At 47.4% G+C, this 22,604-nt stretch overlaps 1 protein-coding gene across 1 annotated transcript in view; it reads left to right on the plus strand.

The window, feature by feature from the left end:
- The first annotated feature begins 1,216 nt into the window (after positions 1-1,216).
- The window catches only part of LOC311592733 (tumor protein D52-like), a 35,256-nt gene continuing 13,868 nt past the window's right edge, over positions 1,217-22,604 (plus strand). The window contains 4 exon segments of the mRNA XM_084773486.1: positions 1,217-1,373; positions 1,375-1,501; positions 14,159-14,274; positions 19,527-19,675. Coding sequence (XP_084629612.1) covers positions 1,344-1,373; positions 1,375-1,501; positions 14,159-14,274; positions 19,527-19,675 — 422 coding nt within the window. The 5' untranslated portion in view covers positions 1,217-1,343.

The raw sequence follows: 22,604 nt of genomic DNA on the forward strand, positions 1-22,604 counted from the left end.
TGGTTCCTAACTGCCTGTTCCTCCAATTCCAGGGGATTCCATCAACCTGTTCTGACTCCCAAGGCTTGCTGCATGCATGTGGTGCTGATATGTGCCAACACATATACAACACAACAAAAAATCCAGGGTGTGTGTGTATGTGTGTACATATATGTACATATATGTATAATATAAGCAGAGATTATGTTTTGAAATTTGAAAAGGTAGGAGACAGTTATTTGTTAGTGTTAATTCAGTTATTTTGCTTTTTTTGGGATGGAGGTCTCTGTAGTCCAAGCTAGCTTCATGGCAATCCTCCTGTCTCAGGTTTCTAAGTATTGTGATTGCAGCATGAGCCACCATGTCTGACTTGGCATCGTCCCCCTCTTAGTGCCAGTAAGGGCCTGCAAGTGCTGTCAGGCTACTGCAAAGGCCATCGAGAGCACGGGAAGGTTCTAGTGAGAGGCCTGTGATGGCGGAAGTGAACTGGGTGATTGAAAAGTTTTACAAGCTCACTGTGGCTCCTTCTCTACCTGGTGGGCGTGCCAAAGGAAACAGGGTTTTTTTTTTTGTTGTTTTTTGTTTTTTTTTTTGAGAACCTGCAGGGCATGCATGACTTCTCTTAAACAAAGAGGGTGCTGGAGCACAATGGGATTGCAGGGGGAGCATGGAGCGAGCACAGGGAGAGCTAGCTGCATCTTCAGAGCTGCTTCATGTATTTTAAGTCCACGAAAACTCCATTCTTCCAAAAGCAAAACAAAACAGATTAAAATTTTATGAGTTACTCAGATTCTGCCTTGGAAAGAAGTAACGATGGGACTTTAGCTTTATTTTTGTATCATGTTATGCTTAGAAGGCTGGTAGCTAACCCGGGGTACCAGACTTTCAGAATTCTGGGGTAACACGGGGTACAAGAGCAGCATCGCCCAGATGGCATCTGCGGGAGATTACTGACAGACAATCCTCCCTTGTCCTAGAAGATTAAGTCTGCTCTGGTGAGGATGTGGTCAGCTGACTGGCCTAAAAATTGTCTTTAAAAAAAAAAAATCCTGCCAGTATCTGGTGTTTGCACATCTAATCGGGGCTGCCGAGCAGGGGCCCTCCTCTATGTACAGAGGAGAGCGCCACCCTCTCCGCCCAGGTTGTTCTTTGTCCACTGAAATTAGCAACAGGTGGTGACTAGACCCGCTTCTAAGGGTGCGGGGAGGAGTCATTTAAAGATCTGCTTGCTGGGAGGGTGTGAAGCCACACCTGGCCGGAGCTGGGCGGGACTTTAAGAACCAGGTCCTTTCCTCACTCCTTGCAGAGGGACCTTGGCCGAGGAGTCCCCTGCTCAAGGAGTAATCCCAGGCGTCTGCAGCGCCATGCGCTCTGCTTTCGTCTGGAATGGATCGTAGAGATATGGAGTTGTATGAGGATTACCAGTCCCCGTTTGATTTTGACTCCGGAGTGAACAAAAACTACCTCTACCTGTCTCCTAGCGGGAACTCCTCGCCGCCTGGATCACCTACGCAGAACTTTGGTAACTATTGATTTTGTAGGGTTCTCTTTACTGTGGCCAAGGCCAGATGTAACTCGGGTGACGGTGTGCCAAGGTGCTGCTGGGTTCGCACTAACTGGTTCAACATGGAGAGGCATTTGGTTAATAACTAGTCAGAGTGGGGCATTGGATTTTAAAGTTGGCACCGTTTCTGTGTTCCTTAGAGGTCTGCGGATGCATGCAGTGGTGATAAAATGACGGGTGGTGAGGCCTATAGACCTTGGGTTTAAAACAAACCAGCCTAGTTTATGCCTTGGTAAAGGATGCTTAGGCACCCCAAATCACTCACCACCTTTGAGGGCTGGTGATAATTGGCCTGGATTTTGTTTTTGGAAAGCCAAGAGCCATTTAGACAAATAAATACCTACACCAGTTTCCAGAAAGGAAAAATTAAAAAAATCGCCGTACCTTTGGGAGCAGTTGTTCCTTCCCACGTGCTCCGTGGAACTGTTCACAAGGCCAGACTCTGGTTAGGGCAGTCTTGAGTTGATCAGCACAGGGTGTCCTCACTTAGGGTCCCGCAGGAGTGGGGGCACCTCATTGTCAAGTAGCCGAACTGATCCTACTGCCCGCCACGGAGAGGAAGGAGATGGCTAACTGCTCAACTCTGTAATAAGTCAAGGAAACAACTAGGTTTTCCCAGAAGTTAATTATTTCCTTATTGTGAAGAGCTGGTTACATTTTGTTCTTTTTAAGTAGGAGAGCTTGGAAACTTGGAGACTTGACAGTATAAAGACGATAGTGTGGAGCTTCTTACCCGAGCTGCCTGGGACTTTCAGACGTTTGCAGACCATGGGGGTGTGCTAACGCAGTCATACTGTAGCCACCTTTGAGAGACAGTTTGGATTTTCAGAAAATGACAAACGTTGGCAGTTAGAGGCGAACACTGGCCTCTAGAAGGTAGCAGCTGTCAGTCAGTAATGTCTGCAAGGTCATGGGGAAGCCTTTTTTCTATTCTCACTTCCCTTGCCTGTGACCCATGTGGGACCTCTGGCCTTCCCTCTTTACCCAGCACTTAATAAAAGGAAGGATGACCCCAGGCTAACTTGTGGAATCTTACAGGTCAGAGCAATGCCCGCAGTGGGAAGTCAGAGCTGTCATTAAAGCCTTGGGAACTTGTAGAGGCCAGAGTGGCAGGTGAGCACGCTGTTCCCAGCAAGGCTTGCCCTGCACCTGTTAGTTCCTGCCGGAGCCTCCTCAGCTCCAGGTGCTTTCCTCAGGGTGGCCGCCTTTCAGGATTGTCTATCAGAACGGCAGCAGGTATGGGTGGGTGGGCTTCTGGGCGGTGAGACTAATGAAGCCCACCAAAAGCCACCTAAGTCACCAACGCCCCCACCCCACCCCACCCCACCCCCGCTCATGTGCCTATAAGTGCTCAAGTTGAGTTTAATTCATTGAAACGAGGGAGGGACTTGGAACCAAGACTTAAAAGTTCATGTGGCTTTGGGCCAGGGTGTACTTTCTTGACAAGCACAGGTAGGGTTGTGCAGGCAAAGAGGACTGATGCAAGAAGGTGTCCTACTCAGAAAGGCTGGGAATGCTTGCCTACACAAGACGCATCCTTTGAGTTGTACCCAAATGACATCCCAGGGCACAGGTGAAAGTGGTGGGGTGCAGTCAGTGGGGCAGCCGTTCTGAAGCGGTTGAGTGGCGAGTAAGGAGGAGAGCCAGAGCCTGAAAGGAGAAGAGGGTTTTCCCCAGGGGCAAGGGTGCCTTGCGGTGGCCTGCACACCTTTGGAACACTCTCGATTCCAGCTTTTTCTATAGTGCTTAGCGATACTCTGCTAAGTGGCTTTCCCAGTCTCGTGTGAAAACAGATTCGTGGTATATGTTGGAATCTGGAGTATGAGCCTACGAAGCTGGTACACTTTGGAAGTCGGGGCAGCAGGATCATGAAGCCCAGCACTTGGGACGCTGAGTCGGGGAGACTGTAATTTTGAGGCCGGGTTGGCTACAGTAATTAGACTTTGTCACAGACTGTCACCATCATAACAACAACAGTGACAGTAAATGAATACAAACAAAGCAAATGTTTGCTGAACAAATGAAGGAATGGTATTTTGTCACACAGGAGGACACATCCAGTCATATTACAGATTTGACCATTGATGGAGGAAAGGTGTTCGGTGTCCTCGTGTTTAGTTAGCCTAGCTGACTAGCATTCTTTTTACCGTGCTGGGGATCTACGCAGGTACACGCAAGCTGTACGCTCCACCACTTAGCTGGTGGCTGGGCTAATCTTTGGAGCCTATCTTTTCTGGTCAGGAGTTTTACTGTTTGTTTTGTTTTTAATGAGCCACTGGGACATGAACACTGTATTCCATCCTTATGGGGGCCTGTCAACACCATCAGAATCAAGCCGGCCACCTTTCCTGCCCCTTTCTCTTCTGTTCCGGGAGTGTTTGTGTGGCTGCTTTCCCAGCCACTGTTTATGAGGAATCGCTTCCTCTTAATTTTCCAAGAAAAGTCAAGAGGCTCAGGGAGACACAGGCCTTTAACACCTGGCTTCAGAGATGACGAGTGGTGGAGGAGGGGCCGTGTGTTAGCTTCCTGGTAGTCTTGCCTAGCATGCATAAGGGCCTAGGTACAGTCCCCACGACGCGTAGGAAAAAACGGATCATAATCTTGTACTTGATGCTGTCTAATTCCAAACTCAAAAGAATGTGAGAAATCAGGCTGAAATTCCTCACCTTGGGGTTTTCTGCCTTAACACTTTTCACTTTCTCCCTGTCAACCCTTCTTCGCCTTTAGGAAAGTGGTAACTGCTTCTTACAGGTATTTATTTTTATTTTTTTAGGATTGCAGAGGTCTTAAGAGCAGACTTACCTGTGCTTTACAAATGTGAAGAGAACTGTCCACAGAGAGAAACTTAATGCTTGCAGAGACTTCCTCCTCTCTGGACACCCCCATGTTTCTCCATGGCCCACCTGTGTCTCTCCAGTGGGTGGTCTCCCCTAGCAGCTTTGGATCTGGTGTTTGGAGGGGGGGAGGGGAAGGAGAGGAAGTGCTCTGAAGTAATTGGAGGATTTTGAAGAGGAGCTCCCCCTTCCCCCTTTAAAGATGAAAGGTTGAATGAGGCCAGTTTTCAGGAAGAGAGCACTGAGCCATTTGAAAATAGGAATGTGTTCTACCTGGGTGATCGTTTTTTTTTTTTTTTTTTCAAAATACTTTTTTATTAACTTATTCATATTACATCTCAATTGTTATCCCATCCCTTGTATCCTCCCATTCCTCCCTCCTTCCCATTTTCCCCTTATTCCCCTCCCCTATGACTGTGACTGAGGGGGGACCTCCTCCCCCTGTATATGCTCATAGGGTATCAAGTCTCTTCTTGGTAGCCTGCTATCCTTCCTCTGAGTGCCACCAGGTCTCCCCCTCCAGGGGACATGGTCAAATATGAGGCACCAGAGTAGAACAGCAAAGTAGAAGGATCCAGAGGGTCCTAGAAACCTACAAGAAGAACATTATGATAGGCAGATTTGGGCCCAGGGGTCCCGCTCAAACTATGGCACCAGCCAAGGACTCTTCAGGCCGTAAACTTCAAACCCCTACCCAGATCTAGCCAATGGACAGGACATTCTCCACAGTTGAGTAGAGAGTGGGGTGTGACTTTCACACGTACTCTGGTGACCTTTTCTTATCAATCTCATTCTTTCTGTGAAGTTTTGGGGGCTCATGTCATCCCTGAGTGAGGCATTAAGTTCTCTCAGTGCCTGAGCCCCTAGAATACTCTCTGTTGCTGTGGCAGCCACGCTCCTCTCACTCTCTCTGCTCTGTTAGCATTTCTCCCGCTTTGTCCCCTTCCTTCCTCAGTAACCCTGACGCCACTCAATTCTGCTCTGAGGTTCCTGCCTCTTCTGCCAGGTGAAATGGGTCATCACTTTGGCTTCCTGTGTCCCTGGCTTCCTCAATTAATCCAGTTCATTTTCCCCTGAGGTTTTGTTCTTCTCAGTATGTGCTAATGGGGGAGAGGGGAGGGGGGAGGGGGGACAGCCCGTGAGCACGCGACCCTCCACAGCCCTTGCTTCTGTTCCTGAAGTACCATCTTCTGAAGATGACACCTCAGAGGGCAAGTGTCTGTCAGTCCAGATCTTCTGGTGAGGTGGGTCAGTGATCTTCAGCCCGGGGCAGGTTCATGCCCTGCACGCATTGGTTTGGCTGTGCAGGTGCTGCTGACATCTAGTGCCGGGAGGCAGATGTGCAACAGAGTGCCCCACCCTACAAAGTCCTCTGGGAACCGCTGTTGTGTTTATTTTGCGTTCTGTATTATCACTTGTGCCCCATTAGTTGCTGGAGTTTTTAAGTCAAAGACTGGGCCCTGAAGGCCCTAACAAGCTGTGCTTAGCCACCAGTTCTCGTCACGACAAAGTGACAAGCAGAGATGGATGGCTTATTCAGTGCTCCCGCATTGGGAAGAGCAGATGAGGGCTGGTGACTGCCCCCAGCCATCTTCAGGGTTTTGACAGGCATTTCTGTTTAAACCACAGGCGAGAGGTATGCATAACTAATTGTTCCTGGTCAGGGGGTGCCTTGGCCACCGCGGTCTAGCCACTGACAAGTCACCATGTCTCCATTCTGTCCTTGCAAGTTGTCAGCGCCGTGTACAATCTTTCTGGGGAGAATATTCTCCTGTGGCTGGAACCAGAGTTGCAGGCTCTCCCTCTCCCCACCATGAGATCCCTGCAGCAAATCCAATTCCTTGGTGTGTAGTATTTCAGGAGTCTGATAGTCAGAGGGAGGGGGTGCGGAGCTGCCTCTCTGCTGGGTACCTTTGTGCTTGCCAGGATAGTTACAGACCTCCATGTCCTCAGCCTTCTTTCAGGTAGCGCTCACTGTGGGCTGGGAGCTGTAAGTACAGTCAGTATCTGTTTTAATTAAGAAAGCTGTTGTAGGTAAAGGTAATAAAAAGACAACATAGAGAAGAGAAGGCTTAGAAAAAAGGCAGTGAAACCAGGCTTGTTCTTCCTGACTGACCTGTGTGCGTTCCTGTAACTCATTCATACGGGGAGTGTTACAGAACAGTTACAGTGCGCTGCATTCCATGTCTCAGAGACTGCTGGCCCAAAGTGTGGGCTTCCTCAGATGTCGCCACATCTTATTTCAATGCCTCACATCTCACTGCCTTTTTAAAAATTTGTTTGAAGTCACCCCTCCTCTGGCTTTCTTATCTTTGTATTGCATAGTGATAGTTTCAATGGCATTGTTCCAAGTCTTTTCGTTGTTTTAGGCAGAGTCTAAGTATGTGTCCCTGGCTGGCCTAGAACTCTCACTGTACACCAGGTTGGCTTTGCTCACAGAGGTCCACCTGCCTCTGCCTCCCAAGTGTTGGGATTAAAAGGGTGCGCCGCTACACCTGCCTGAGACATGGCTGGCCTGGAACTTGCTGGGTTAGTTTGCCTAGAAGTTGTGACTTTCCAGCTGTATCCTTCTCCCCAGTTGCTTGGATTAAAGGGGTGTGTCACATGCCCGATGATGTACGAATTCTTTCCCAGAGCTAGAACCGTATGGAAATGGCTAAAGTTTCAGTCACAGTCACTAAGGGAAATCTTGAAGGGAGGCCGTCTTAGTCAGAGTCAAGGGCAGAGATGAAGGGCCAAGAGCCAGCAAATCCAGGTAGGGGTCCAGGTTGGGGCACCAGGCTGCACCCATACTTTTCCTGCTGAGAAATCCTGCACACTCACTCATGGCTGGATTGTAGAAGCACTTTAGAGTCAGGCCTAGTAGTGCAAGCTTGTAGTCATTGCTAAGACATGTGACTTAGGCTTTTGAGGCCAGCATAGCCTATATCAAGTGAGACAACACTGCCCCCATAAGACACGTTCTTTGCTGAAATGACGGGGGACGGGGACGTGGATGAGTGGTTATCTACGGGAAAAGAGAGAAGCCTACTTTAGCTAATACACGAGTTTAAATAAAATATTAACATTTGTTCTACTGCAGGCACCCTGAGGTCTGAGATGAAATGATAGGGAAACGAGACCAGGGCTTTATAGTCTGGAAGTGGGGTTGTGCTCAGGGCTCCCTGCTCTTCCCCTGTTGGCAGCCTGCCCTCCCCACCTCCCATCACCTTACGCTCAGATTCCCACCATGCCAGGGCCAACCAATCCTGCCTTCCTCACAGGTCCACTGAAGGCATTTCAGCAAGCCTGGTACACAAAGGATCATAGTATTTGTAAAAATTTATTTTTAAAGGGCTGTAAAAAGTTACCTCTTGAAATGGAAATTGGCGCTTTCCCTTCACTTAAATCTTTAAAATCTATGCTTACTGAAGATTTATTTGGTTGCCTGTGATGGCTGTAATACTCCTGGGTGTATTTTTAAAGAAAAGTTAACATTTTCCTAAAACGTCCTCATGTGTGTTGTCTGGCCTGAACTGTTTTTGGTTTAGGATCATCGTAGGCCTGGTCTGTGCATTCTCCCACACTGTGTATGGGTTGCACCTTGTTTAAATGAGGAATTCGCAAGGAGATCTGGGCCTGTCTAAAGTCCAGTTACCAAAATGTGTTTGCAGGTGGCACGCTGCTGTGCCTCAGTGACAGCCTAGCCATGCAGTTTTATGGTCTCCATAAAACAGTACAGTGGTGCCACATGGTTTGTCACCTCCATCCTCACTCCAGTCATGGCTCAGCTGTCATCCATGCCTTCATCCAGCTGGCTGCTGCCCAGCCTGTAGCTTCTGGGCTCTCCCCAGCCGGTGCTACTGACTGCCTTGCTGCTGGAGGAATTTTGTGTATGAGACATATATCCTGGCTTCTATAGAGAAAACAGTTAGCCCTGGCTCTCTGTCCTGCCTTCCTTGTTGCTGTTTCTCTTATGCAAGTGAGCATGTGTGTAGAATCAGAAAGATCCTCAAGTTTTAGTCTTATCTGACTCTGGGGAAATTATGTAACCTTGGAGGACCTCCGTTTTTAGTAGAAATCACTATTCTTGTTGGATGTTGATTTAATTTTGCTTGTCTGTTTGCTTCTGTGGAACACGTTCTTAATGAAGAAAATGACTCTTGTGAAAGCACAGTGAGGGTGGCATTACTAAGTGCTTTTGAGGTGGGTATGGTGGCCACTGTTCTGGGCTGTTGCAGAGACTAGAGTCAGCCCCCAAATACAGCCTTGGCAAGTGTCAAGGACGAGTGTAGCAATCAGGCAGAGTCAGGCCAGACCAACATGGTGGGACTCTTGTTGAAAGCTTTAGGCAGGACAATGAGACAGCACAGGGGATGGGAGCATTGAGGGCCTGGTTACATATGGAAGCGTGGTCAGATATTAAGGATGGGGATTCTGGTTAAACTGACTCAGTAGGTTTGTTTCGTCAAACTGGATTTTACACAGCAGTAGGTAGATGGCCTGAGAGAGAAGGTTTAGGGGTCAAGCAGAATCTCTGTCAAGATAAATTCCCTTCATGGTGGCTGGTGGAAAAAACTTCAGTAAGCATTAGTTATATTCTTTGTCATTTAAAATAGCTTTCTGGGGCTGGAGAGATGGCTCAGTTCTTAAGAGCACTGCCTGCTCTTCCAAAGGACCGGCTGTCAATTCCCAGCGCCCCACATGGCAGCTCACAACTGTCTGTAACGCCAAGACCCTCACACCAACGCACATAAATTAAAATTAAATAAAATATTAAAAAAATAAAAGAAAATAGCTTTCCATGTGATTTTAGTAAAGAACGTTAAAACTAAAGAACAAATGTTTCTTATATTGTTTGTAATAGTCTCATTTCTCATTGTTCATGATTTGAGTGAGAAAGCGATAGATCTTCTCCCCTAAGCTAGACTCTCCCCTTCATACTAAATACGACTTGTGGGCATACAGGAAACAAGACAAAACCTACAAATGCATTTCAGGCAAAGCGGATGTTCAGGAATGGAGAAGTGAGTCGGCATGAATCGCTTTTGGCCTCATCTCCCGGTTGTTTCAGTTTGGTAGTCTTTATTGTTATTGCTACCAGATGTGGTCCAGGTGTTGCCTTGTGCTTCCCAGTTTCGTTTTTCAGATCAGTGACTCGGAGTGTCTCCTTTCGGATTAGACTGTCTTGTTCAGAAACCCCAACTGCATGCTTGCAGTGTGTGTGACCCATGTGGCTGCTTAGTCTCTACAAGCCCCTTCCCTCATCTGGAAGCGATGCACAGAAGGGTCGCTCAGGTCTGGATGCAGCTCCTTGTGGTTAGTACTTGCCCTAAGAGGTAAGGTGTGGTTGCGATTTGAGCATCTCCCACTTGGTTATTCTGCTGTGTCTTTGTGGTCTCACCCCTCCTTGCCCCCGCCCACCCCATGAGTATCCTAACAACCTGCACCTTTAAAATTTAACCTCAGTGATTTGCTGCCCCCTGCAGGTTAATGAGAGAAAAGCAGACCACGTCCTTGCTGGCTGACTTTGCTAAACCAACTTGATTTACCAGCTGCCTCAGTGGTCCTGAAGCCAAGTATGATGTCGCCAAAGTTTCTCTGAGACATTTATTTCTTCTAGATGGCCTAATGAAATATTTGAATATCCCTTATCTGAAAAATTGAGCCTACATGTGTTTCAGGTTTTTTTGTTTTTGTTGTTGTTTGGATTTGAGTTGTTAGTGTGGACTTTACTGATTAAAAATGCCTGATTTAAAAAAAAAAAATCCAAAGCCTGAAATTCTGGAAAATTATAATGTCTTTCAGATTAAGTATCCCCACCCTTTTCCAGCCCCTTTTTAGATTATTTTTGGAATTGAAGATCCCTATACATTAGCAAATTGGTACTGTTTTTATCTACCTGCCTAACTAGACTTACAAAATATTGTTGATTTAAAAGCATGGAGGAGGCAAAGTGTAGTGCTTGAGTTCTGTTGGTCTTCTTTGATATGAGTCTGATTGTCATCAAGAATTTAGTCCTGAGCAAAATATTAGGATCAAATCCAATGTTGATTTTAGCTCGCTGTTGTGCTGGCTATTGGTGGCTCACATGTTTGCTGTTCATCATCCTCAATCCCTTGCTCCTTTGACACACACTCTGACATGGGATGAGCAGGGGACACACACTGCTCTGCTCCCCGCAGTGTGTGGTACAGCAACACCCTGCTTCCCAGTGGTCTGGTCGGTGGAGGAGTCCCAGTGCAAAAAGCAGGAGCTGCCCCGTGATGGGATGCCAGCCTCAGGGCTGGACTCTGTTTCTAAAACAGAGAAGTGCTAAGAAATCTAAAACCAGAATCAGATTTCTGCTGTGGAAACAGTACTTGAGTATTCCTCCATCTACGACATCTTAGAAGGGGACTCACCTTAGGTACCGTCCTGTTGCTGTGACGAGACACCACGACCCAGGCAACTCTTAACGGAAAACACTTAGCTGGTCGTGGTGGTGCACACCTTTAATCGCAGCACTCAGGGAGGCAGAGGCAGGTGGATTGCTGTGAGTCCGAGGTCAGCCTAGTCTACAAAGCAAGTCCAGGACAGCCAAGGCTACACAGAGAAACCCTGTCTCGAAAAACCAACCAGCCAACCACCACCACCAACAAAGCACTCAAGTGAGGGCTTGCTTACAGTTTCCTGGCCACTGTGAAGCAGACAGGCATGGTGCTAGAGCAGGAGCTGAGAGCTTAACATCAGGCAGACAGGCAGACAGACAGACAGACAGATGGGCGAGAGACGGACACTAGGCCTGGCCTGGGCTTTTGAAACCTGAAAGCTCACCCCTAGTGACACACCTTCTCCAACAAGGCCATAATTTCTAATCTTTCCCAAATATCTTTACTAGCTGGGGACCAAGCATACAAACATATGGGACCCATAGGGGGCATTCTCACTAAAACCACTACATTCCACTCCCTGTGTCCCGTTCCTCCCCCCCCCCCCCCCCCCCCGCGTGCACCAGGCTTGTAGATATAACATAATGTAAAATGCATTTGGTCCAACTTCAAATGTCCCCATAGTCTTAACACTGTTTAAAAGTCCAAGTCCAACCCTTTAACTTAACCCCTGTAAAACCAAAATCACAAAGCAGATCACATATGTTGAATCCACAATGGAACTTGAATATACATTACTGGTCCCAACTGTCAGGGGGGTGGAGGAGAGCGGAGGGAGTGTAGTAAGGAAATCCTGGATGGAAGCATGGCCAAAACCCAGCAGAGCAAACTCTAAATCCCACAACACTGGCTGATGTTAAAAGCTTACAACATGGCTCCTCCCTGCCAGCCTTGCTGACTGCAGCACACTCCTCCGTTCCACGCTCTGCCTGCAGCTCCCCTCGGCAGGTATCCCACAGCTCGGACAGCTCCCACGTCTTGGGATGTCCGAGGCAATCCAGGTTTCAACTTCAAGCTCCGCTCGTTGGCCTTTCCCTCCGTGCGGGGACTCCCCTGCCACATGCCTGGCCTCTGTGGCTTTCCTTAACTCACAGAGGCAATTGCTCACTCCATTTTTCCACGCCTTGATTGTATCTGCCAAGTATTGGCTCTGTTTCTGAAAACCTTAAATTCCGCTTGCTGGTCCAATGGGTAGTTTGTGAACAGGCTTGTTGTTTGTGTTACTTTTGCTCCTTGAACATCTTGTGCGTGGGCCACTGTTTTGGTACTGTCATGCTAGCGGTTATTATTAATTACCTCTAAAAGTTATTACACAGTAATGTCAAGTGCTTCTGGAATGTGCACACGTACAGCTGCACATGGATCTCGTCGCTTTGTGTGGTTCTCTTAAACGTATCTCTCCCTGTTCAGCAGTGTGTGTTCTTTTCTTCCCACCTGCCCACGCAGCAGCCTCCCTCTGCTGTCCAGCATCGTGCTGGGAGGGGCATCTCTTTGCCGACAGGATGAAGGCAGGGGCACTGGCTTACAGCTGGAGGAGGAGGCCTTCCGGCCTTGCCTGCTCCTCCATGCTACAGATCTGTGACCTGAGATTGCCAAGATGGGTGGCTAGACTGTACCTAGGGTGATCTACAGAGAGCACCAGAAAACTCAGTAGTCAAATCATATGTGAGTACACCATTTTGGAAAGGTTGAAAGCAATGCAAACAAGATCCGTGATAACAGAGTATCAAAGAGTTAAATAAGGCAAGGTCAGTCACTGAACTGTCCATGCAGAGCCTCTTTGGTGCCCGAGTCAAAGGACAGCGTCAGCACGGCTGAGCCATTCTGTCCTTTAATCCCAGCACTCCAGAGGCAGAGGCAAGTGGGTCTTTGTGAGTTTGGGTCCAGCCTGGTCTACATAGTGAGTTCCAGAATAGTCAGAGCTACACAGTGAGACCTTGCCTTAAAAAAAAAAAAGATTATTTAAATTCACTTTGGTTTTAAAATTTAGGCTATTATAATATTTAGAATATTTGTTTACTTGTTGCTGGTGATAAAACATCCAAGAAAAGCAGCTTGAGAAGAGAAGGGTTTATTTTAGCTTCATAGTCAAGAGGATACACTTTGGGCTTGGTGTTGGGAGCGTGAGGTGGCTAGTCATCCATAATCAGGAAGCCAAGAAGACAGAGGCGGCAGCCTGCTATGAAACTCCAAGCCCCATGCTTGTTGACATACTTCCTTTATTGAGCCTTCATCTCCAAAAAGCTCCATGACTTTCAAAAACAGAGCTGTCAGGTAGGGGCCAAAGGTTCAAACCTATAGGAAAGCCAACGTGTGGGATATTTGACATTCAAACCTTAATAAAATACAATTGAGGTTTTTCCGTGGCTGCTTTTGGTTTCCTACCCTGTTGTAGCTGAACTGACTTTTAGGTGGGGCTTGGGCAGGGAAAGGGGGTGAGTTGGAATTAGTTGGCATACTGGCCACTTGCTAGAAACATGGTCGTCACAAGGGGCTCTGTTTTACCAAGTGAGTATAAGTGAGTTTGGAAGTCTTCCTGTCGTCGTTGGTCATGTCTTTATATAGAAATGCAGAACTGTTTGTCCTCAAGACAGGGCCTTACTGTATACCTCAGGCCGTCCTGGACCCTCCCCCGCCCCCAGCCTGCCCCATCTCAGCCTCCTGAGCACTGGAATTGCAGGCATTTGCTGCCCGACCCCAGGGCATTGGGTGCTTCTCAGAGCACATCCCAGTGAGGCGCCGTTTTAAGAAAAGCAGCTTTCAGTAGGGCATCCGATGTGCTCTGCGGCTCCTTTATGAAGATGGTCTGCACAGGGAGGTGATGAGCACAGCGGTCTCCTGTGGGCGGGTGTGCAGGGATAAAACCTCTCATCTCTCGCCTGACTTATTTGCGCCACATTTTAAGGGTGGGCGTTTGTTTTGCTGAGACATGATCTCCTGTCGCCCAGGCTGGCCTTCAACTTGATCATGGCTGAAGATGGCCTTGACTAGTGGCTGCCCTGGCTCCTCCTAAGTGCTAGGGTTAGAGGCATGCATTGAGCTTAGTATAAAGGTGGGTCGTGGTGGGACCCCATTCTTCTGCTCCGTCATAATTATTTTGAGACCGAGTGTGAGTGGAAGCTGACAGAAGGCTATGGTTTTTTAGTTCATATTTTAGCGTTCTAAGTTGGTTTTTAAATCACCTATCCCAGATTTTTCTCTGATCGTTTCCCAAGCTACCCACATCACTTGAACATATAGAAAGAAGGTGTATGGCTGTAATCGTAGTGACCTTGCACTGGATGGGACAGTTGGACGGGACAGTGGAGAGCTTCAGGGGGAGTTAGCTGAGCTTTCACACTTGACACGATTCTTCTTTCCTTAACCCCAAGGTCTGCTGAAGACAGAGCCAGTGGCCGAGGAGGCAGAGGATGCTGTTGCCATGCTCAGCGCCCCAGAGACCCTGTCGGAGGAGGAGCAAGATGAGCTGAGACGGGAGCTTGCCAAGGTGAGGGCCATTCTGTGTGGACCTTCGTGCTTTGCCTTGTGGGTTTCTGGGGGCACTCGGTAAAAGGCTCAAGGTGAAGGAAGTCACTGTGAGATTGTAGCGCTTAGGGTCTCAGTGGGGCAGAGGAGAGAAAGCGTGATCCCAACAGGCTTTCAGGTGGCAGGATGGGTTGGGTGCAGGAGGAAGTGGGGAAGAGCTGCGCGGTCAGACCCCAGATGCGCTTGCCCTCCAGCCTCTCACTCTTGTGTTGGCCTGTGTTATGGGTATAGCTTCCTTCTGTGAAATGTTTCATAGTGGATGGTGCAGTATCATTCAACACATTCAGTGACTTGCACGTCTGAACCTTTTTTTTTTTCTTTCTTCCATCCCGGGGAGCCCTCATACTCATTGAGGAGTCTTGAGCTTCTTTTCCTCAGCTGGCTTTCTTCTCTCTGACTGCCACCGTTTTCTGGATAGTCACATTACAGTATGGCTTCTCTGGGTCAGTGCACTCAGTGTGGCACATTCAGGGCTCGTTCCTGTTGTATCATCTGCCAGTAACTCGTTCCCCGTTGGTGGCCACTAATGGTCCATGGTATGTGTCTACCTTATTATGTTGTATTTTTCACATGTCCCCTGATGGCCATTTATAGCCTTCACACCAGGGAAGAGGGAACCAGCAACATTTATGTACAGATGATCCTTTTGAATTCAGTTGTTTTACATACATGCTTACAAGTAAATTTTTTTACCATATAATGAATTAATTTTTTAATATTTATCTATTTGTGTTGTGTGTATGTATGTGTGTATGTGTGTGTTTGTGGGCACACATATAGAGGTCAGAGGACAACTTGGAGAGGTCACTTCCTTCCTTCCACCTAGTGGATTCCAGGGATAGCACTGCAGCTTGGTGAAAAGCCCCACGTTTACTTTTCCCCCTCAACGTAATACTTTTATTGATTCTTTGGGGGGGGGATTTCATGTCGTACACCCCTATCGCATTCACTTCTCTGTCCTTCCCTGTCCACCTAACCATCCCCTCCCCCACCCAGAAAAAAAAAGTCCAATTTGTGTCCTTTATATACTCACTGGAGAATGGCCAAACTCTCTGGCCAGCTCCTTACATAGAGCTGAGTCCTGTCCCTCCCGCACGCATGCTGCAAGCCATGTATTATGGTGGGCGATGCTTCTGAGAGTTCTCTGATGGTTTCCTGCGTAGGCTGTTACTACTTTGGGGGGCGTGGTTTGGTGTGGAGGTAGGCAGTAGGCGTTGTCACAGAAGTTTTTCATGGTGTCCCTCTTTCTCAACTGTGTATCTGCAGTCAATCGCGATCACAACCAAAGTAGCTTATTTATTCTTTGCGTTCTGCCGGAGTGCAGATTGTGAGCTTCCATGTGGTTTCTGGCATTGGCAGAGACCACAAACAGGGCTTCCGGTTGCAGTAGGGCCATGGACCCAGACAAGGCCCTGTAATGTAGCTGGGATCATGGACAGCAACATGGCTTCAGGTCACAGCATAAACCACGGGCAATCTGCCTGACCTTCATGCGGCAACATGGGCCGCTGACATCACAGACCCAGATACGGCCCTCCGTGGCATTGGACTTGGCTGCTCTGAGCATCTTTTAGGCAGTTCAGTTGATTTGTATCTTCTAGGGAGCTGGGCTTGCGTGAGCAACTTGCAGTTGTCTTTATTGCTTCGGTGTGCTTTCTGGGAGAGGGACCTAATAAATCTGGTCAGTTTCAGGGATTTCCTGAAGCTGTTTTGAGTCATTTACTTCCTATATTTAAGGAGCTTCCGTGCAAGAGGGACACAGTTCATCTCCCTTTAGAACGTTCTGTTGTTTGTCTCCCCCTTTAACATCCTGTATTTTAAGAAGCTTCCCTCCAAGATGGAAGGTTTTAATCTAGGAGGAAACTGCTATGCAAATCTGTCTTTTGTGATTACTTCTTTGATTTATAGCCGTGTGCTTGATCATGTTTCTTCCCTATTGTGGTGTGGAGCAGTACTCAGCCCCCCCACCCCCAGAGACAGGGTTTCTCTGTGTAGCCTCGGCTGTCCCAGGTTTGCTTTGTAGACCAGGCTGGCCTTGAATTTACAGAGACGCGCCTGCTATTCCCTCCCTGCATGCTGGGATACAGGCGTGTGCCGCTGTACCTGGCTGGAGCCGTGGTTCATATAGCTGACTGCTGTGTCATCCTGTGGCTGCAGTTTGTCTACTCATCCACTGATGGACCTTTAGGTCAGTTTCCCTTTGAAGCTGTCTGGCCAGGCCCCCTATGAGCACGTGTATATACTTTTGTCTGGGGATTTTGTGTTCTTCTATCCGAGGCATTGTTAGAATTTACCATAGCTGTGTGTTTACGCTGGCTGATGCTTACTTTTGTAGCATTTCTAAAGTGGGTGTGGCGTGGCGTTTCCACTGACATTTCTTCAGTTACTAGAAGATGATGCTGATGCCCCCTTTTATCTCTTGTCATGTTTATATTTTCTCGTGAGCATTGTCTGATTCCTTTGCCCATTTAAAAATTCAATCATTTGCCTTTTTATGTCTGAGTTGTAAGTTTTCTCATGTGTTTTGGATGCTACAGATATATTTAATATTTACTTATTATTATGTATACAGTATTCTGTCTGCATGTACACCTGCAGGCCAAAAGAGGGCATCATATCACATTATAGATGGTTGTGAACCACCATGTGGTTGCTGGGAATTGAACTCAGGACCTCTAGAAGAGCAGTCAGTGCTCTTAACCTCTGAGCCATCTCTCCAGCCCCATATATTTAACGTAGACTTTGAAGATATTTCCTCTATTCTGCTGGTTTCTTTTGATGTCCTGATAATGAGCTCTGAAGCACAGCATTTTTTTTACATTTTTGGAGGGTGGGTGGGGTTGAGATAGAGTCTCCTGTAGCCCAGGCTGTCATGTATTCATAGTCAGGGCTGACCTCAAACTCCTCACACTGCTGCCACCAGCTATCATGTGGGCCTCTGTGCCAGACTGTAGTTTCTACTGTTCATTTTTAACTTAGATAAGCTCTGCTCCCCCGACTCTACCTCCCCAGCCCCTCTGCTGCTCGCACTATATGTGCTGCATTAAAAAAAAAAAGTGTGCCTCAGGGTTTGAAGATCTGACTCCATGCTTGGCTCTCAGGATCAAACAGGTTAGCTTCCTGTCCCATGGGAGTGGTGTGTGTGTGTGTGTGTGTGTGTGTGTGTGTGTGTGTGTGTACGTACTGAGTTAAGGGCTTCCCTTTATTCTTTTGCATATGGAAACCAGTTACCCATGTCATATTTGTTAGGGCAAAAATCCCTCTTTTTTCTTCACCAAGTTCTCTTGACGCATTTGTCAAAAAGCAGTTTAGTACTGTCCGATTGGCATCTGTGTTTTTATTCTTTTGTTTTCCTAGACAGGGTTTCTCTGTGTAGCCTTGCTTTGTAGACCAGGCTGGCCTCAAGTGGACAAAGACCCACCTGCCTCTGCCTCCCGAGTGCTGGGATCAAAGGGGTACGCCATGACCCCCACCACCTCTCCCGTACACTCTTCAGGTCAGTCTCCCCTTCCTTTGCCCACCCTATTGATAAGAGAGATTATAGTTGCCGGGTGTGCTGTAGTAGCATACCCTAGCCAATGAGAGCACGAGGCCTGAGTCACTGTGTGTGCCTTATTGGGAAAGATTGAAGTGACCAGTCTTGCCATGAAGCCTTGGGGTTGGCGGTAAAGAGAGAGGTATTTGCTGTTGGTGCTATCTGAAAACCAGGATGAGGCTCTGACTCCCCACCATTGTTCCTGACTCTGGGTGAATCATACCACTTACTGATTTTGGGTCATATTCATTCTTTTTCTGTCACCCTGTTTTTTCTCGTAGTCCATCTTGTCAGTATATAGCTGAACAATCCAAACAATCATGTTTAATGTTTGAGCACAGAGGGCTGTGCATTTATTTTGTACTCATTGGTCCATTAATGTCATCTCAGTATGGTGCTCAGTGCTGGTACAGTTCTCTCTGTCTGTCTGTTTGTCTGTCTGTCTGTCTGTCTCTCTCCTTCTCCCTTCCCCCTCCTTCCTTCCCTCCGTATCTCCCCCTCCCTCATTAGGTTCTATTTATTCTTCTCTCATTTGTTGAGCAGCATATTGCCTCAATGTTTAGCAGATGTACTTTCTGGTTGGAACTGGCCCACTAAAGCTGTTTGTTGTTTTCCTAAACCCTCTTGGCTGTGGGATCACCCGCCTGTGCTGCCTGTGAGCCATGGTTGAGGATGCCGCTGTTTGCACAAGGGTCTTCATGGGTAGACCTCTGGTACCCCACTTTCAGTTTTCTGTCTCTACCTGGTGTGGGCCTCACGCTGTGACACCACCCTTTTCCCTCCTTCTGGTGCAGCCGGTGTAGCCTCCTCTTCTATTTTGCGCTTTTGGCTTCTGCCACATCTCACTATCTCGCTTATAATCAGATGCTTCTGGCTCCAGATCTTTTCAGCTTCTCCCTTCATTACCTCATCCCTTCAAACAGGCTCCTGGAAGAGAGACTCTGAAAAGTCTAGCCCCTCTTTCATATCGGTGCATCACCTACACTCAGCCATGGGATGGGCAGCTGTTCTAGGTTGGGGGCTCACATAGAGCAGGGCTCTCAGTGGCCACTGCTTAATTCATACATTCATACATGGTTTTCGCAGATCCACTGTGAAATCTTCTGAAATATGTAAGAGGATTGGCTGTGTGGGTTTTGGTGGGGGTCGAGGGTTACTTGATGTAGAACATAGCAGCAGCTTTTGGAGGCAGCTGAACCGAAGTATGTGGTAGGAAAGGGGCCAGCAGAGCGGGGTTAGAATGGCTTAAGGATTACATGTGTAAAGGAAGAAGCCACACGGCTTCTAAGATAACAGAGCAGGACAGCTGACAGCACAGAGAGTAGCCTTGCGGGAGAAAGCAGTGTGCACCCTGCTTATTACTAAACAGTATTGTTTATGAAGACAGGTAAATTAATAAGAACATTAAGTGTAGCCATGTGTGGTGGTACACACCTTTAATGCTAGCCTGTGGGAGGCAGAAGCAGATGAATCTCTGAATTTGAGGCCAATCTGGTCTAAATACAGAGTTCCAGCCAGCCAAAGACACACAGTGAGACTCTTGTCTCAGATGAACAAACAAACAAACGCACACACCTTTCCCCGGTGGTGACGATCGCATCGGAGCTTAGCTTGCTGTGATGTCCTTAACAGTTGGCAGAGCTATTGTTGCATGCTCTCCTCATCCCTGTCCCTCGTAGGTGGAAGAAGAAATCCAGACTCTGTCTCAGGTGTTGGCAGCAAAAGAGAAGCATCTCGCCGAGATCAAGCGGAAACTTGGCATCACTTCACTCCAGGAATTCAAGCAGAATATCGCCAAAGGGTGGCAGGATGTGACGGCGACCTCTGCGTATGTCCCCTCAATCGCACATGTTTCTAGACCACGTGAAGGGCACGTTTGTTCTGTGGGGAGAGGAGGGCAGGGGAGAGAGGTTGTTTCCACAGTTTCCCTTTGGCCCACACAGCCTTTTCTGTCCAGTTCTTCAGAGTGCCTGACTCCCTTCTAATTTCGGTTTCCCAGAATGTTCTAAGAAATAGAATCTCATGTACAGGTTGAGAGAACCATATTCAGCTTCTAAAAAGGTTGGGTAGTGGTCCTCCCTTCCTGTGTGTTCTCTCTCCCTCCCTCCCTCTCTCTCTCTCTCTCTCTCTCTCTCTCTCTCTCTCTCTCTCTCTCTCTCTCATACGCACACACAGTCAGAAAGTGTCAATTGGAAATTTCTAAACATAAAATTCACAGGTTTGAAATTCCATGCTATGACATGACTAAGTCTCTTTCTATCTTGTTTTGTACAGCTCGGGATGTGATTCATCCCTTTCCCCAGTGTATCCACGCTGTATATACCACCCATCTTAGTCAGGGTTTCTACTGCTGTGGAGAGACCGTGGCATCTCTCATAAAGGAAAGCATGTAATTGGGGCTGCCTTACAGTTCAGAGGTTTAGTCCATCATTATCCTGGCGGGAAGCATGGCAGCACGCAGGCAGACACGGTATTGGACAGGGAGCTGAGAGCTCTGCATCTTGTTCTGCAGGCAGCAGAAGTGAAAATGACACTGGGCCTAGATTGAGCATCTGAGACTCCACAGTGACACATTTCCTCCAAACAAGGCCACACCTACTCCAACAAGGCCACACCTCCTAATAGTGGCACTCCCTATGGACCAAGCATGCACACATATGAGTCTATTGGGGGGGCCATTCCTAGTCACACCAGCACACTACCTACACTTAGTTACATAGTGGTCATGTAAGAGAAGACGTGGTGTGATCCGGTTCAGTGTGAGCTGCGCTTGTTGGCTTGTTTATCATAGTACATGATGACATCAGCTTAGGGAGGGTTATTGGTTTTTCCAAAATGTTATTTAGTTCTCAGAATAGCCCAACAGATGAGGTGATGAGATAACGCCAAAGAAGGAAGGCTCAGAGAAGTGAGATTTGGAGGTTACACATCTCTCCAAGTGGCAGAATCAGGATTTGAACTCGGGTCTGGCCATATGTGGAGGTGGTCATTTTGTACTTTGCTCTCTAACAGCCTAGGATTTTTTCGTCACACACAGTGTCTCATATATGCTGATAGCAGAGGCCGGTCCCTGAGTTTGCCAGTTTGTGGTCACGTAGGCTTTGATACAGCGTCATCATTGAGAGTTGGCCAAATCGGGAGCCACTAACAACAGTAGCAGTGAGGCCATCTATTCCCCTCTCAACAGTACTTGAGGGGACCCTGACCACCCTTCCTCCTCCCTCTGCTGGGAATTGAACCTGTGGCCTTGCTCATCTAGGCAATATTCTAGCACTGAGCTCCACCCCTAGTGTCAAGTATTCACTCTTGTTTCATCCCCCCACCCCCACCCCATATTAGTTGGCAGAGGAAAACATTCAAGGAACTAATCTTTGAGTATACTAGCCACAAACTATGTTTGTTCCTGGTATTTGATTTTGATGTAGTAAGAAACAAAACAAAACAAAACAAAACAAAAACCCCAAAAAGCTCAAAACAAAACAAAAACCTCAGCAATGCCTTAGCATTAGTTTCTGTAGTGGAGAAGCTTGACCCTTTGGATAGATTCCATGACTTGTTCGGTTGATAGCTATAAGGGAGAGTGATCATTTCTGGTTCTGTGTTACAGAAATATCATTGGTATCCTGTATATACACTGATTTTTTTCTTCTTCCCAGGACATGGTTTCTCTGTGTATCCTTGGCTATTCTGGACTCTGTAGATCAGGCTGGCCTGGAACTCACAGAGATCCTCCTGCCTCTACTCCTGAGTACTAGGACTACAGGCATGCGCCACCCCTGCCTGGCTTGTATATACATTGAAAGTCAAGCAAGTTTTTATGTGGTAGCTCAAGCACACTAAACCCCCCCCCCCAAAAAAAAAACAAAAACAAAAACAAAAACAAAAAACCTCATGAAATGCATTTGGATACTACAGTCTACGTGAATTACCCTTTTGCTTCTGAGTACTTTCTGTGAGGTAGCATGGTAAAAGGCACCTGAGGAATTTGATTTTCCTTTTGCTTTGTTTGGCAGATGTAGAGAAGAGTAAAAGAAAAGTGAGGTTTCAAACTCTGGCTCATTTTCACTTGTTTCATGGTATTAGCCACTTGACCCTAGAACATAACTCTCCTCTAAAGGGAAATAGTGGTAGTTTATTCTTGAGCCATGTGTGAGCAACTGTGGCCTGGTAACAGAGACTCCAGTTACCCTGAAAGATGTGTTCTTACTATAGAAGTGACTGAATAAGATTTCCCTGATCCCAGAATAAGGAAGTCCAGGCATTGACTGAGACCACTGGGGAGCCCACAGGTGGGTGGGGTACAGCAAGACAGGGGAGACTCTCCTGTGCCTTTCAGATGCCCTCAGGTAACAGTCTTAGCTTTTGGATTGTTAGAAGCTCACGATCTGCTGAGAATACCTTTTTAAGGTTCTGATAGCCATAGGATTTTAAACACAGGAGCCTTGCTTTCAACGAGACTAAAAATATCGCAAGATAATTTGGCCCCAGCCTTCAGCTTTTTCTGTCCACTGTCACAGAGTTCAGTCATTTTTGCCTTACAGAATCTTGGTCTGTGTCTGTTTGTGCAAGTGTTGGAGGTAAGAGGACCACTTCAGTGTTGCTCCTCAGGTGCCAGGCATCTGGGTTTTTGTTTGTTTAGTTTTTTTTTTTTTCTTTATTTTTAAGGCAGAGTCTCTCACTAGCCTAGAACTCTTCAAGTAGGCTAGACTGGCTGGCCAGTGAACCCCAGGGACCCTTTGTTTGTTTGCCTCTCCAAC

This window comes from Acomys minous (assembly GCF_964271855.1).
Source record: "Acomys minous genome assembly, chromosome: 1".
In the NCBI taxonomy this organism is placed as follows: Eukaryota; Metazoa; Chordata; class Mammalia; order Rodentia; family Muridae; genus Acomys; species Acomys minous.